This window comes from Wyeomyia smithii, chromosome 2 (genome assembly GCF_029784165.1).
Source record: "Wyeomyia smithii strain HCP4-BCI-WySm-NY-G18 chromosome 2, ASM2978416v1, whole genome shotgun sequence".
Classification (NCBI taxonomy): domain Eukaryota; kingdom Metazoa; phylum Arthropoda; class Insecta; order Diptera; family Culicidae; genus Wyeomyia; species Wyeomyia smithii.
This window is the reverse complement of record NC_073695.1, coordinates 210501161-210517764: the sequence shown is the minus strand read 5'-3', so window position 1 is coordinate 210517764 and position 16604 is coordinate 210501161. Positions and strand designations below refer to the sequence as shown.

The window sequence follows — 16604 nt, the reverse complement described above, 5'->3', positions numbered from 1 at the left end:
TGATTACATAGCGAGGAGATATTAGGATGGTGCGTATAGAATTACTGATAGTAAAGGGTGGGAATGGTCTTACTTCTGTTGTTTGTGAATTATAATTTGAGCCATCGTTGTATTAGCATCCAGTGGAGCACACTTCGACGTGGACGAGAAGAAGCCTTTCTAAAATCCTTTGAATCAAGGTTTATTGCACCCTAATGTGCAGCTATGTGTACGCAATGATGAATGACATCCATCAAAGTAAAGTGGGGAAGGTATGCTAATTTTTGACGCCGGTTCAAGCCTTCGTTGGCGCTTGCAAGCTAGCAAGAGTACCTACCTAACGATGGCGGCTGCCAATAAGGCGGTAGGTCAGAGCGGAGGAACCACATGGTAAGTTGACCGGAACGTGATCATTTGTCTTAGGCGTGTTCTGTTGACACCGTCAGTTCGTTGACAGAGATAACGGATCGACGCGTAAGGCGCCCAGACCTGGTTACGCAAAGGAACAGGTGCGCTTGTTATGTTGGCGCCGGGGCTAGGAATGAACTCTGAAGGGAGTGTTGAATGAAGACTTTTTTTGACTCGAAAGAAAATTGAAATCACAGACAGAATATACAATTCCTAGACATCCAATTAAAGTTCAATTTATGTTTCAAATCAAAGCGAAAAACACATATATGTATACGAATTGATTCTAGTCGCAGACTCGAAGCTGCCTAATTAAGTGCAGTTGTTGTTTCGATTTACAATAAGAGTGAAACGAATCAGACGAGCACAACTATGCAAATCGAAAAAATTAAAATGTGCAACAATCAACACTATATGAAGAGGTGTGGGTGCATTTCATTCTAACACAAATAACACTTTTGTTATTAGAAACTGATCAATGGTAAGTGGAATATGACTATGAGAACAAATTTTTGAATACAATGTAGGGGATGTCGAGAACTTCATTCAAACATATTTATAACGTGAAGTATTTTATTAGTTATAATTTAAGATATTTTGGACAATTTTGCACTTTTGTTCTTCTAACCGGTTTTGCATAGAATCAACTTCTAAATGTTAAACATTTCTCATTCCGATTTTCAATGGCCGAGGCCGAAGAACGTTCACCAAACAAGCCGTCAGCAACATTTGTTATTAGCATGCTAATTCCGATGCGGGGATTGAAGTGATCCGATCGTTCGAGATACACGCTGAATAAACTATCGCAGTCTGTTTTGCGCCATCCGAAAACAACTTCCCGAAAATGCTTTCGCCTTTTCTTCCACATGATGCGGAATTTTCCTCATTTCAATTTTGATTGGCATTGATTTTTTGCTGCTGCTGCTGCACTGTACGAGGACAAAAGACGACAACATACCAAGAGCTGGGCATATACAGCTTGTGCCTTTCAAATGGGAAACATAAGCAGCATGAAAATTAGAACTCGAAAGTAGGTAAGTATGCATACGAAAAACTGAAGCAGGGAGCCCGTTTCTGTTCTGGTCATTTTTCCGTATTCAATTAGAAAGTCTGAACAAAAGCTCGGCCGACTGCGTAGGGTAATGTTTAATGATTGGTTCAAGTATGACTATTTTCAGGGTGCCATTTTTTATGCCGCATTTCCACACTCAAAATAGTTTTCACATTATTGTTACGTTTCCCATAAATTTTCTATACGTATTCATTTTCTGTCATTTCGCTTGATGTATGTGACGAACATACATCTACGTGAAATGCTTACTATGTTTTATCACGTAGCATCTACGTCAACTTAGAAACGTCAAACAGAATAAAGTAACGGATGAACTCTCCATGCGAATATACACAGAAATCAAAATGGCGAAGCTGTTGTCTGATTCTGTCTTTAAACATAAAAAAAAAATTTCGATGGCTTGCCAATAAGTGAGCTTTAGAAAAACCATAAGAATCTGATATCGCGTCTTGAGCTTACAGATTTTACACAAATTCAGTTCAAATGGCGAGGAATTACCTAACCATAAACAGTTGCAGCTAACAATAATTATCGCCGGCGAATGTCGCAGCATCATTTTGTCATTTTTAATGTCGTTTAATTCATTTACGAATTGGCGATTTTGCATGCCCGTGCGACTTATCAAACAACATATTTGGATAATTTCTAAAAACTATTTCCAGTCTCTCAAGAATTTGGGAAACCACAATTGAAAATTATACGTTGTATAAAACATAGTAGCTTCCAGACAATCAAATGCTTTTTACTTTACCGGTGATTGAATTCTACGTGACACCCACATGAAATGCATATGTCTACTGAATAAGATCCACAGGACAAATCATCTCACCAGTTCATAATGAACTTAAACGACAATCACATAAAATCTACGTGAAAAAGACAGTGGAAAATATTCACATAACTTTTCCGGTAATTATTACGTGAAAAATATTTTGATTGCAGTATTGATATTACAAATAGACATAAGTACATCTATCTAATTAGTAGATAGTTTTACGCCGCTTTTTTCAATATTTTATTAACAACAACAAACATTTTATATTTGTACTGTTGTTCTTCTTAACTGGAAACCATACTCAGCAAAACATATTAAAAAAATCTCTCTGAAATAAGCAATAAACATCACCCGAAATATTGTTGAGTAAATGGTAAAAAGCTATATTTTGCACTGAAAAAAGCAACATAAGCATTCAATGGAGGATTAAAAATTGCGATTTTGAAAAACTGTGTTCTTATTTTTCTTTTTGAATCGTTTAAATTCTTCTTTTTCGACACATTTTGTTGTTAAACTAAATGAAAAATACTTGAAAATCGTTTAACGAGTCAAATCTACTGTCTGGTGCTTTCTAAGGAGAATCTCTTTCAAAAACTATAAAATTACCTTATAATACATACGACATATAAATGATATGACAATATACCACACGGCATGTATTTTTAGTGCAATATTTTTGTCAATTCTGAATGCTTGTAAATTAATGTTTGGAAAATATTCTATATGTTATTGGTGCCTTAAGTATGATATGGATTCGTATACCAGCTCTGATAAAAAACCCTGCAGTGTGCATTTGGCCTTAGAGGTCACTGCTTACATTGCTTGGCACGTGTTCTTTGCAATTTACGTGAGGATTTTAGAATGTATGTAGAATTTGTTTGGATGTATGAATGCGTTTGTTTCTCGCACAAGGCTCCCACAAAAGTAATAAGAACAAACGGTATATTTTTCAAAACTTTTTTCGAATTCGATTTAATTTAAACTTTTTACTCACCGATCAGCAATAGAAGGTTAAACTACCCAAACACGAAACGTTTTGCCAAATTTCATAAGGATGCTTGGCAAATTTTGCAACAATTGAAGTTAAAACAGTGAATATTTTGTTTAACTATCGAGGTCCAAGCAGTATTTATCAGTTTTGTTCGAATTACAGATTGGACCTCTATCAGGATAACGTTTAAATTGAACGTATACTCCGAAATTTATATGAGAATCGTAAATTATTTCCTTTTTGAAGGCAACAGGTATGAAATTATTTTTATTTAAAAATGTCTGTTAGGACCTGTTTCGGTAAATATGTCGTTGAAAATAGACATCCACAATGTACAAGACTTTGATGATTTAAAATCATCACCGCCATTTTCTTACTGCGAGGTAAAAACTGAGAAACAGTTCCAAGGTTGAGAATACATATTGATTTCATTTCAATCGGAAGATAGCCAATAGGGCCTGCGCAAACGACGATGCTGGCAAGCTCCTACCATAGACCAAGATGAGATGAGAAGACTTCTTCGAATAGCTAGCAGTGAACACTTCAGTTCGGAGCTTACTGGTGAAGTAATTGATTCGTTTCTCCTACACAGACATCAAATCAGTTAACCAATGAGTTCTATAATCGATTTTCATTCTATTCTATTACACTAATGATAGAAATAAAAATCATCTGAAATCAAGTCGTTACACGTATGTTGCGCGTCTTGGGAGTAATTTTGTCGAATATAGGTTTGTTTAATTTTACAATTAGGGAATTAGAGAGAGTAACCTCGCCGAGTGTTTATCGGGCGTTGGTAAATACCAATGATAAAGAACTGAATGCTCGCTCTACAGATACCTGGCTAGACGGTGTAGCTATGACCACCGCAGCAACAGCACTCAATTCAAGATGCGTAGTTTTTCTGTCGCTCAAATTCCTACACGTCGAAGTTGAATGTTCTCCTAGGCTCTTCTTCGATTGCCTTGGGGTTCGATTTACCAATCATTTGTTCAAGGATTCAATAAGAGGAGCTTCAGTACCTGGATTCGTATCCATCTTTTGACGTAGGACTACGTCTAATCGCACTATATCGAGATACATCTGCGAAAACTCAAACCAAGACGTAACGTTGGAATGAAAGATTTCAAACAATAATCAATATGTCGTTGGATTGATAAAAATGATGGACAATTTTATGATTCCTCAGTTATCATTATCATTTCATTGTTAAACAGTGGAAATATCATAAAAGTTTCAAGGTCGAATTTTCACGAACAACCAATCACATGCGAGCACGCCTGGCACAGACTTCATGAGTAGACACCAACTGCCTGCTGTGGTATCCTGTATAGCAGTGGCAAAAAAAATTTGACAGAATCTTCCCGTCCCAATAGGTCAACTAATGTTCACTTCCATGAGCCTAGACTATTTTGATGTCCTGAAGGTGAAGCTTTTTCGGAAAGTTCGTAACCACCTCAACTATCAGACAGTTTCACGTTTTGCTGTTAGATTGTTATTAAAACTGATGTCTTGAAGGAGAACATGCTGGCACAGGCAACAGTACGGCACCGAGCAATGTATGAATAAAGCGCTGGTCACTCGTCGTCTATCAGTGCAGTAGAACTCGATATTCATTTGTATGCAGCCAAGCCAAGTGAAGACTACATTGCCGCTGTCGACGCACAGTGGAGCGTGTTGGGTTAACACGTAGGTATCGTTTTGCGATCTGGAACACAATCGAATTGCCGTTTGAATTGACTTCATTTTCTTCTTGTTTCTTATAGTAGCAAATATCAGAATTCAATTGGATTATTCGGGTGCCGCAAAATACGCTGCGCCACCAGGGACAACAAAATTCTGTACGTGTCGGTAGAGGTAGATGGCAGGGTATATAAATTAGGTTCATTGTACAGATAAAATGCGTTGCTTATTTTTGAACTCTACACTCTGTTTTTCTCATGTTCATTTTAAATTTTCTGTGAATATATATTTTTGTTTAAAAACTGTAATTCTTTATCGTTATTTTTTCCACGAACTCTCTTTGCCGCTTGGTGATCGGAGAGTGAGCCATCGTCCACAAGACAAATAAATATTGTTTGATTTCTACTGAATCATACTCAATTTAAGTCTGTATAAAAGCTTGCCTTTCGCGTATTGAAGAAAATTGACTGTAATAGAATGAATGGTATTCATCAATATTAAACAGAACATTTTTTCTTCTAAAATAGAGTGCTGCAAATAAATTATCAAAATACAGACCCCGTTCGAGTTTGCCAAACACGACACGGCAGAACTATTTTGTTGCCAATATTGAACCATGCCAAAAATTTCATGACTTTTTGCCTTTCTTCTAGAAAGGTATAGCAATCACTGGAAAAACCGAAGGTATAAAAGTGGTCCCAATGGCCGAATGTCATATACCACTCGACTTCTTTCGGCGAACTGAGCATTTTCTGTATGTATGTATGTATGTATGTGTGTATGTGTGTATGTGTGTGTATGTGCAACTGTTTTTTTCTTCAAATAAACCATTGCATATTTTATTTTTCAAATTGGACTTGAAAATTGTTCCAACCACAACACATAACCCTAACCATCGTTCGAAAAAAATCATCCATCCAGCGCCCGTCATCGGCCGGCACTATGCATGTTATGCAAATGATTATCGGAAGCCGCTGCAAAGTACGTAGAAGAGCACAAACATGATTTTGGGGCTTGTCCAGTTGAGAATTCGAAAAATGATAAAAAAAATTGAGTTGCCTGTGACTCATCAACCGGTCGTTGTTTATTTTGCTTCTACCAACTATTAGTACCCTACAACAGGACGTATTTGCTTGTGGGTGTTTTTTATTGTTTGCTTTAAAAACGTTTGCCTTTTGAAATCGGTTAATCTACGTCGCTAGAACATCGTGCATCGAAGAAACGATCGATTGGCTCTCCAAAGTGCACTTATGCCACTCGGCGGCACGGTCAACAGTAGCATCGGAGCGATCATGCAAAACATCCATCAACTCACAGCTAGAGACATCAAAATGCCGCTTCCCCTTTCCAAACGTCAGATCTTGACTTCACGATGTTCATATCTCTTTATTAGCGAAACCCGAACAACGCGTGTGCTCCGTATTCAAATGCGCTGTAAGTGTGCACAAACATAAACCTCCGCCGCTTTCGGCTGCCGGGGCTGGCCAATCCAAGACGAACGAGTGGCTCAGCTCATGTTGACAGCCACCCGCGGGGCCCATTTTCGAGCTCAGCTTGCCGCTGCGGCTGTGTTCCAGCCTGAGCCAACAGCAACTATGTACTAATAGGTTCTCCTATCGCACTGATTTTACACACAGGTACAACGATATGCAAGGGAACATGAAAAAGACCGCCAAAAGCGAAGTTCTCAGCCCTCTTATGGGATCACGGTTGAACCAGGAAGATGGTAAACGCAGCAAACTTGCCTGCAATTTGACTGTTTGATAGTTTGTCAATTTGTGCGATTGTCAGTTTTAGTTTGGGTTACGCATTAATTAAAACATGTTTTTATTTATTTATTTTTTTTTTTGAATATGTTAAAATTAAACTCAAAACTGTATTGAATAAAAACTTACACAAAGTTGTCAGCTTGTTTACGTACATGCGACGAGAACGAATGTTGATATGATGAAGCAGATAGATTAGCACCTCGGGCCAACTGGGACGCAGTAGCAGTACTCGTATGTGATGACATAATCGGATATGATTGCACACGGGTTTGCATTCGGTGTAAGTTGCAACAATTTAGTTAAAATTGATAGGGCAGCTTCTGTCGGAACTGGATTTTATCATTAACTAACGCGTGCTTTCATTTCTGCGGCGATGGATTGCCGTAAAAAATATAGTATTGGTGATTGGTTTCGGTGCAGTGGAATCTTACATCTAGGTACTTTTTATACTAGGTTTAGGACATGATGAATGCAAATATAAAAATTATGTTGAATACAATTGTTAACCGTAAAATTCACAAGAATTGGTTTTGGATGTAATTTGCTGGTGAATCTAAAAAACGCGTGCTAATAGGTAGAGATATTTATTTCAACTGAACTCGCTTTTGTCTTTACATCTAAGTTGTACGTGTAGTCTCTCTCCTTTAGAACAGAGCAACTGGGGGGTCGCTAGAAGTTTTTAGAACGCAGCATCATACTCCCCCCGTTGAGTCCAGCGGATCAACAATCGGAAGGAAGCATAATTTTGATACTGCTCTACGGTATTCCTTTGTATCCGTACGAACTGTTACCACTCGTGTAATTCCATCCTTTCCTGGGTGTGTTGCCACGATGCGTCCAAGACGCCACTGATACGGTGGAGCATTATCGTCCTTAAGTACTACCACAGGCAAGCATGGAAAAGTTCACTCACTAGCAATATTTCATGCAAATGTGTTCTTTGATTTATCAGTTATCGTTCAACTATTTCCACTCGCGTACAAGTTTTCCATAGAAACGCTGCTGATTGTTTTTCGCTTCTAAGAGTTTCGAATACCATAGAAGCAAAAACATCATATCAAGAAGACTGGCATCTCTGGATCGATCCCATACAAATGACAAGCGTCAAATCAAACAGCGCACTCCATCTAATAAAGGTGGAAGTTTGTTATTAAAGTGCTGGTAATTACATCGCTGCGAAGACAGAATGTGCGTATGTTCGGTTTGTATTCGCATCGCCAGCACACACACTAGCATGCGTCAGTTCCACTTCTACTCAAAAGACTGCGCTGCCAAAACTGTCGCTCATTCTCAGACAGAGCTCCTAGTCTTCTTGATATGGTGTTTTTGATAGAAGGAGACTGAATGATTCAAACACGATAGTATTTATTGTATCCAAGTTCACTTGCATTCAAAATTATCGCGAGAAGCTTTGAGATATTATCGCCAGTGATACAAAATTATGAATCCAAATGAACGTTAGATTGCGTTCAATTGTTTTCTTGCCGGAGCAAATAGGTATCATCAATGCTTACGGAAATTGTAGCATGGTGCATTAGCATCTGATACTTGAAATCACCAAGAATCATCGTGGTATATCACGGTGAAAGCACGACGTGGAGTAGCCGAATTACGCCTACAAGCAACCAACATTTGAAAGAATCATTGCGATCGCTTGAGTGCAATCGTTTACGATTCTTTCGTGAAACACTCGCTATGTGTTGCTCGCTCCGCCTAAAGCAGGCAATACTGAAACAAAATCATCAAAGAAAGCTATCATATATTTCTTTGCTCTAAGTTGTCGCTTGCAAGCTTGAGAATGTGTAACTTTTAATAGCGATGGTTTACTAGGATTGAAAGCTTATAAATAGCACGTTCAGAAATGATACCCGAATGATTGTTATGCGATACGAGTTTTTCCATCCTTGACCACAGCACCAATATCGATGTTTGTTACCTGGTTGTTCCACTTCGGTCCAAACTGTAAGTGATGCAGATATTCTGCTTACCATCTTTTCCAAAAATGTTCTTTCATCAGTTGGAGATGTTGCCAACGATTCAATCGATTTATCTTCGTTTCAGCGTAAGAGAGTTCCGGGATACTTGATGCTGATCTACCGATCAGAAAATGCGACGGTGTCAACACTTTGATGTCGTTTGGGTCATCCGAAACCGGGAATAGCGGTCTGTTGTTTAAGATAGCTTCACATTGCGTCAGAAAGGTTGTCATCTCCTCGAATGTAAGCTTTGTTTCCCCAATGACACGCTTCAAGTGATGTTTGGCTGACTTAACCCCAGCCTCCCATATTGCACCAAAGTGGGGGCTACGTGGGGGAATAAAGTGCCATTGAATCCCCTTAGAAGCACAAAAATCATTCACCTTTTGTTGTTTTTTAAACATTTTCCGTAATTCTGCCAGCTCGTGATTTGCACCTACGAACGTCGTCCCATTGTCGGAATACATGTTGACCACCATACCACGTCGGCTGATGAATCTTTGTAAAGCAGCGATGAAGTTTTCTGCAGTCAAATTTGATACCACCTCAATATGAACAGCCTTTGTTGCCATACAGATGAAGAGAGCAATATAAGCCTTGTAAACCGTTTTCTTTTTTCCAGCCTCCTTGAGGTATACTGGACCAGCATAATCCACTCCGGTATTTGAGAAAACAGGAGATGGTGTAATTCGATAATCTGGGAGATTGCTCATAAATTGGTTTACTGTCGGCGGGTTTTGACGAAAGCAGGTGTAGCATTTGGAGACGATTCTTCTAATCAAGATTTTTGCATTTATTGGCCAGTAACGTTCGCGAACGATACACAACAAACCCTGCTGCCCAATATGAAAATTGTCGCAGTGCAACTGACGAATGAGAATTTGTGTCACATGGTGCTTCTCGGGAAGTAAAATTTGATGCTTTCCATCATAAGGAATAGACGAGTATTTGAGACGACCGCCGACCCTGATAAGTCCGTCCGCATCAATAAATGGAGCCAGATTTCTATACTGCTTTAATTTTCTTTTTCCCGCTTTCAGTTCATCGAAAAGTTCTTCAAAGGATTCCTTCTGTACGAACTTAATGATAAGATGCGTTGCCTCAGCAATTTCATGTGCTTGGATAGGAGATGCATCACGAACCTTTGTGTGACTGATCTTAATAAACCGCAATACATATACCCACGCACGTTGCAGACGTCGAAAATTGCTTAGTCTTGTTAGTGTGATCTGTGGTTTTCCTATCACAGCAGCAACAATCGCAATCGGTTTCAGCTCCGGCAGTTGATCATTATCCAAACAAATATCTTCTTCAACAGATGAGGGACCACGAGACCATAAATTTTGGCCGCCGTTGAACCACTGTTTCATTGTAAGAAGTTCCGCTGGCTGAACGCCACACGAAATAATGTCAGCAGGATTCTCTTGAGATCGCACATAACACCAGTTGTAATCTTGAGTAAGCTCATGTATCGTTGCCACGCGATTTGCCACGAATTGGTTTAAAGCAAGCGGTGATTTTTTAAACCAACTCAAACACACTTGCGAATCGGTATGAAGTGTGACAGTCGAAAAAGAAATTTTCATTGCTGCAGTTGTTTTTTCCACAAGACGAGCGAGAAGCATTGTTCCACATAGTTCCACATAGTTCGAGTCGAGGAATAGTCACGGGCTTCAAAGGTGCCACTCTGGATTTGCTACACACCGATGAACATCAACCGTGCCGTCGGGAAAACGCTTTTCGTGTACAAAACTGCTCCGTAAGCGCGTTTGGAAGCGTCCGAATAGCCGTGAAGTTCTACTGTTGCTGCCTTGTTTGAAATAACACATCGTTGTTTTCGTAATTCGTTAATCGATGGAAACTGCTCTCGAAAAGTAGTCCACAATTGGAGCTGCTCGATCGGCAATTCATCATCCCAATTCAATTTAAGTCTCCACAAGTCTTGCATCAGCAGTTTTGCTGTCGTGATAACAGGACCTATGTATCCAAGAGGATCAAAAATAAGTCCGATAGCAGAAAGTACGATGCGTTTCGTCGGGGGCGGATTGGACACGCTATCGATTGGACTCACATTGAATGCGAAGTAATCGTCGTTAGGATTCCATATTAAACCGAGAGTCTTAATCACACAGTTTATATCGGCTTCCTCAAAATTGAGCAGTGCTTCTTGTAGATCAGACAAAATCATGTTTCGAACAGTTTTACTGTTGCTGCAGAACTTATGAATCCCAGAACCTCCTCGCTTCAGTATTTCTGAAAGTTGTTTGTAAATTTCAATTACCTCGTGTTCTGTATTACCTCCAGTGAGAAAGTCTTCTATGTAACTGTTTTCTTGTATGACTTTAGCTGCGAGGGGCAGCTCGTGTGCTTCATCCTTCGCCAACTGCATCAATGTTCGCGTTGCCAGGTGAGGAGAACTGGCGCAACCGTACGTAACGGTGGTTAATTCAAATGTTCCCACATCGTTGTTGGCATTCAACCATAAAATACGCTGATATTTGATGTCGGCAGTCAGCACTACAGGATAACAACAAAATCGAAGCAGTATTGTGATAAGATCGTTTTGCACTGTAGGTCCTACTTCCAACGCGTCGTTCAATGAAATACCTGACGTCGTTTTCGCCGAAGCATCGAACACGACTCTGATTTTCGTGGTGGAACTCGATTCCTTGTAAACAGCATGGTGAGGTAGGAAGTAACAAGTATCGAGGTGGTCATGGACTTCAACCATATGACCTAAAGCCAAATATTCCTCCATAAATTTAGTGTAGCGCCTTCTTTTTCAGAGTTTGCAAAAGATCGTAGTAGCCGATTGAATCGATTTCGTGCTGTTTCCAATGAATCTCCGAGTTGAGCTTTGTTTTCGTTGAAAGGCAGTTTGACAATGTATCGACCAGTATCATTGCGACTGACTGTTTGTTCGTAATATTTCTCTATAGCTTGCTGCCTTAGCGTATGTGGCGATGCTTGTTGACACGTCTCCAATTCCCAGAATGTTACTAACGTACGGTTCAGTTGTTCATCGACGCCAAGTCGATGCCAAGTTGTGTTTCAACCAACATGGGAGCTCCAGATGCAAGTTTAATTCGTCCACCTTGTAACAATTCAAAAAATAATTCCGCGCCGATAATCATTTCGATTTCATTAGGAATATGAAAGGCTGGGTCGGCCAAACTTAAATTGGCTGGAATTGTCCAGCAACGGATATCCACTTTCACGATAGGTAGGTTGGTGGTAATCGTCGGTACCACCAAAAAATCTAGAAGAGCGTTAAATGAATTGACGCGTGAACTGATCTTAGTACGCAGCCTATACTCAACTGCAGTTTCAGCGTTATTAACACTGCTGATTTGTATGTTAACATTTCCCATAGCAACGTTAAGCTTTCTCGCTAGCGACTCGCAGATGAGGTTGCAGTCAGACCCGGAATCCAATAAGGCACGACATAGTACATTCTTGTTACTGGAACCTTGAACAAGTACTTCCGCCGTCGAAAGAAGCACTTGCTGTTTCAGCATAAATGATTTTGTACAGTTTACTGATCCTTGCGTTTGCACAGCGATTTCCCGCTGTTCTTCCACAGTAGTTGAACTCGATGTAGCTGCACTTGATGTAGCTGGTGTACTTTCCTTAACCTTAGGGGCTGCTGGCTTATCATCGTGCAAAAGACTATGATGCTTTCGCTTGCACGTTCTACATGTGTTGTCTGAGTTACAAGCGGCAGTTCGATGGCCACGCCGCAGACAATTAAAGCACAGACCGGCTTGCCTGACTTTATTGTACCGATCATTCAAAGTGAGCTCTCTAAATGTGTCACACTTAAGGGCTATTCCCACTGCTTCCGTTCCGGGGCCGGGCCGGATCCGGGCCGTGTCCGTGTCCCGTCCGGGACTTTAATGCATTCACACTGCGCCGTGTACGAACCGTGCCTGCGCTGCGCTCTGGCTGAGAAATGTTGATGTGTGTATGTGAAAGAACGTCTTCCTCATTTTTTCATACCGCAGTTCACTCCGCGCGAAATATGTCACTACAACATACACGCATCTACCCGAATGCCTCCCGTGCACTCTCCGGCCAACACAAAGTATCGTCGGCAACGATAGTTTTCCTCTCGCACGGCGGCAGCACGACGGCAACTCAACGCGGCCCCGGTCTGGGCACGGCGCGTCGGTGTGAATGCGTTCATCAGAACGCATGCAATCAATCTCAAACGAGCCCGAACGACACACGGAACAGCCACGGCCCGGTCCCGGCCCGGTCCCGGAACGGAAGCAGTGGGAATAGCCCTTTATAAATCTGATGATCACCGTTGCAGCAGATACATGATTCCTTGGACTGTTTCGACGACGTTTGCACAAAGTTCCTGCCTTGAGTGGGTTTCTGCTCGAATTTGACTTTCTGCTTTGGTGCTTTAGTAGGACGCGATTCGGTATATTCTTTCATTTTTTGCAGTATGCGACTACGCTCCCGTAGGTAGTCAATCAAATCACTGTAAGCAGGCAGCTCATCTGCTGGAATCTGTGATTCCCACAATTTCCTTGTTTCCTTGTCCAAGCGTTTAGCTATTAAGTTGACAAGAATTATTTCAGAAAGTCCGTCTACAACCAATTGTTTGTTTTTAAGTGCATCAACGTGCTTCGTACAAGTATCGAGTAAGTTACGCAATTCATTACCGTTCTCACTCGTCATTTTGGGTAGATTAGGCAGAGCATCTATATGCGTATCTATTAAGAGCCTTTCATCTTCATAAGTATTTTCTAACATCTTCCATGCTGACTCATAGTCATTATTATTGATCACGTCCTGGTCGATCTTGCCAGCTGCATTGCCTACTAGAGAGTTTTTCAAGTGGTAAAGTTTGATGGCCGGAGATTCATTTGGGTACCTGTTCATTATCGTCTTAAACATGCACTTAAATGAGTACCAATTTTCAAGACTGCCATCAAATGTTGGCAACGGAACCTGAAGGTGAGGTGTCGAGTTGCTAACTACTGCTGGCTGCTGCGGAACAAAGGCTGGGGCCAACGCATTCATTTTTCCTTGATCTCTAGGAACGATGTCACAAATTTCCCAATACGTTTTTTGCATGTCGTCATTACACCGGCGTAGTGTATCAAGTTGTACATTTAACCAATGAATACTGACTTCTGCTAGCTTTAAGCCTTCACGGATTCGATACATTTTTTCTTTTGCCATATCACGCAGATCAAGAAGTCGCTCTAGCTTTTTTGCCATTTCTTTACGCTTCTGTTCCTGTTTTTGTTCTAGCACTGATACGTAGTTATCAGATGCACCAGTTAAAGCGTCGAGAAGATTCTTCGGGGTTATGTTTCGACTTGTTGTTGGCGTTTCCTCACTCATAGAAAGTTCGAGCAAGACCGATCACGATTGAACATGTTACGCGCACGAACAGCACTGTACGACGCGTCGTTTGGCAACTATGCCAGTACTTTTCCACACGGTGGAATCCAAAATGTTTCGCGTGTTAACCGGAATTTCACTGCAAATACTCAAAAACCATCAAAAAACGTTCATACGGTTCGATTGGACCAAATGTTAACCGTAAAGTTCACAAGAATTGGTTTTGGATGTAATTTGCTGGTGAATCTAAAAAACGCGTGCTAATAGGTAGAGATATTTATTTCAACTGAACTCGCTATTGTCTTTACATCTAAGTTGTACGTGTAGTCTCTCTCCTTTAGAACAGAGCAACTGGGGGTCGCTAGAAGTTTTTAGAACGCAGCATCAACAATTATATTCATCATGTTCATGTATTCGTAAAATTATAAAACAAAAATCAAGAAAATGAAGCATGTCCGTTTCTTTGAAAATAATTAATTTGTTGTAATTATTGTGTAGTGTGAACCAAAAATTTCAAACAACCCCGAATAGTTATTTGTATGACCTGCATTGTCTTCTTCCTGGCACACAGATCCGTTGTCGCTACTATCAACTGACACATTTAATCGTTCGTCAAATTAACGGCTCTTGTCAATAGTCATGGGTAAAAACAAACTACAGAACGATAAACCCAAAACAACCACCAACAATTAAGATTAAGAAATCAGTACTTATAGTGGAAAGCTCTCGAATCGATTCACCTATGACCGAAAAGAACCTGTGATAACTGTGGACAGCATTTTTGCTTGTTTGAACTTAATCATGTTGATATATCGTTTTTCAATCAAAACGCATTTTAATTCTAACATCACCGGAAATTCGAAACCGGCTTTATAACTTCCCGTGGCGAAAGACGTTAAACCATGACTTGGGAATGAACTTTGGAGGCGGCATTTAGGATGGTGATCGCACGATAGTTCTCACAGTACAGTTTGTCGCTTTTTTTGTAGACAACGCAGATAACGTCAACCTTCAGTTCCTCCGGCAGCTGTTCGATATTCAAAATCTTGACAACCTGTCAAACTTCACCTACCAATTCGTTGTTCTTCGGCCGCATACTTAACTTCTCCTATCGTTAGGGGTGGCACGTCTCCGTCCTCTGCTGTATCGACGATATCATTACGTTCGCCATCTTGATCCTCTGCCTCTACGCCATTCAGGTGCTCATCGAAGAGCTGATTCTACTTTTCGGTCACCTCACCAATCCCGACACAAAACCTGTTCGCGATGCGTTGATGATGCGTCTCATGAAAGTAACTCAGCTGTTCTAGTTTCTCGAACTTCTTCTCTTCTTGACGGTGCCTCGTCTCCAAGAAGAGTTGGTTTTGTTTTCTCTGCTTTTGTTTATGTCACTCCACATTCTGACTTGAAGCCACATTGGTACCACGTAGCGTTAGTCTCCGCCAACATCTGCCAACATCTGCCAACACCAACGGTTTTACCGTGGTTGGTACTAGTGCTGGGACTTTTGACCGGATATATTCGTGATCCGGTTATCCGAAGCTCGGATCACGGATGTGTAAACGAATGCTATTCAGATGGCCAGATATCCGGGTACGGATAATCGAATAGTCGGATATCCGGGTATACTATCCGGATATCCGGATATTTTTTTCTGTCTTTTAGGCCCGTTCGGATGAAATGTAACGCGAAAAATTGCTTTTTCCACAATCCCCCATCCCCTCGTAAGTAATTATTTACATAATTCTCATTAAACTATGTTCGGATACAATATCCGGATATCCGGATATCCGACTATTCGAAAATCCGGATATCCTGTCGAATAATGTCCGGATATCCAGTTAATCCGGATTTTGGATATTTGTCGGATATCCGAGGTCGGATATCCGGATATTTTAATCCGGATAGTCCCAGCACTAGTTGGTACACCATTAATAGGTAGTAGTCCGGATCGATGTTGCTACCGTGGAAGGCTGTGCTGAAAGAAGGTACCAATTTAAACTTCTCCTCATGGCCGAATCACAATGATGATCCAGCTGCTCGTAAAAAAACATTCTTGTCATCATCGGTGATTCCAATCTGAGAACTGTGCACTTTGATGATGCTAACGTTGAAGAACCGATAAAAGCTGTACCCAGGTCGTATAGATTGCTGCAGCTCTGGTAGATGGTAGTGCTGGGACTATCCGGATTAAAATATCCGGATATCCGTCCTCGGATATCCGACAAATATCCGAAATCCGGATCAACCGTATATCCGGATATTATCCGACAGGATATTCAAATTTTCGGATAGTCGGATATACGGATATCCGGATATTATATCCGAACATAGTTTAGTGAGAATTATATAATAATTACTTACGAGGGGATGGGGGATTGTGGAAAAAAACATTTTTCGCGTTACATTTCATTCGAACGGGCCTAAAAGACTGAAAAAAATTCGGATATCCGGATAGTATATCCGGATATCCGACTATTCGCTTATCCGTATCCGGATATCCGGACATCCGAATAATATTCGTTTACACATCCGTGATCCGAGCTTCGGATAACCGGATCACGAATATATCCGGTTAAAAGTCCCAGCA

The 16604-nt window shown here is 40.7% G+C and overlaps 2 protein-coding genes across 2 annotated transcripts; both read right to left on the bottom strand.

Annotated features, from left to right (window-relative positions):
- Positions 1 to 8661: 8661 nt before the first annotated feature.
- On the bottom strand, positions 8662 to 10023 carry LOC129720382 (uncharacterized). Its single transcript, XM_055671845.1, has one exon. It carries the CDS (start codon positions 10021 to 10023, stop codon positions 8662 to 8664), a length of 1362 nt encoding a protein of 453 aa, XP_055527820.1.
- A 326-nt stretch (positions 10024 to 10349) lies between these two features.
- LOC129720381 (uncharacterized) lies at positions 10350 to 11384 on the bottom strand. Its single transcript, XM_055671843.1, has one exon. The coding sequence runs from the start codon at positions 11382 to 11384 to the stop codon at positions 10350 to 10352; it is 1035 nt and encodes a 344-aa protein (XP_055527818.1).
- Positions 11385 to 16604: the final 5220 nt, after the last annotated feature.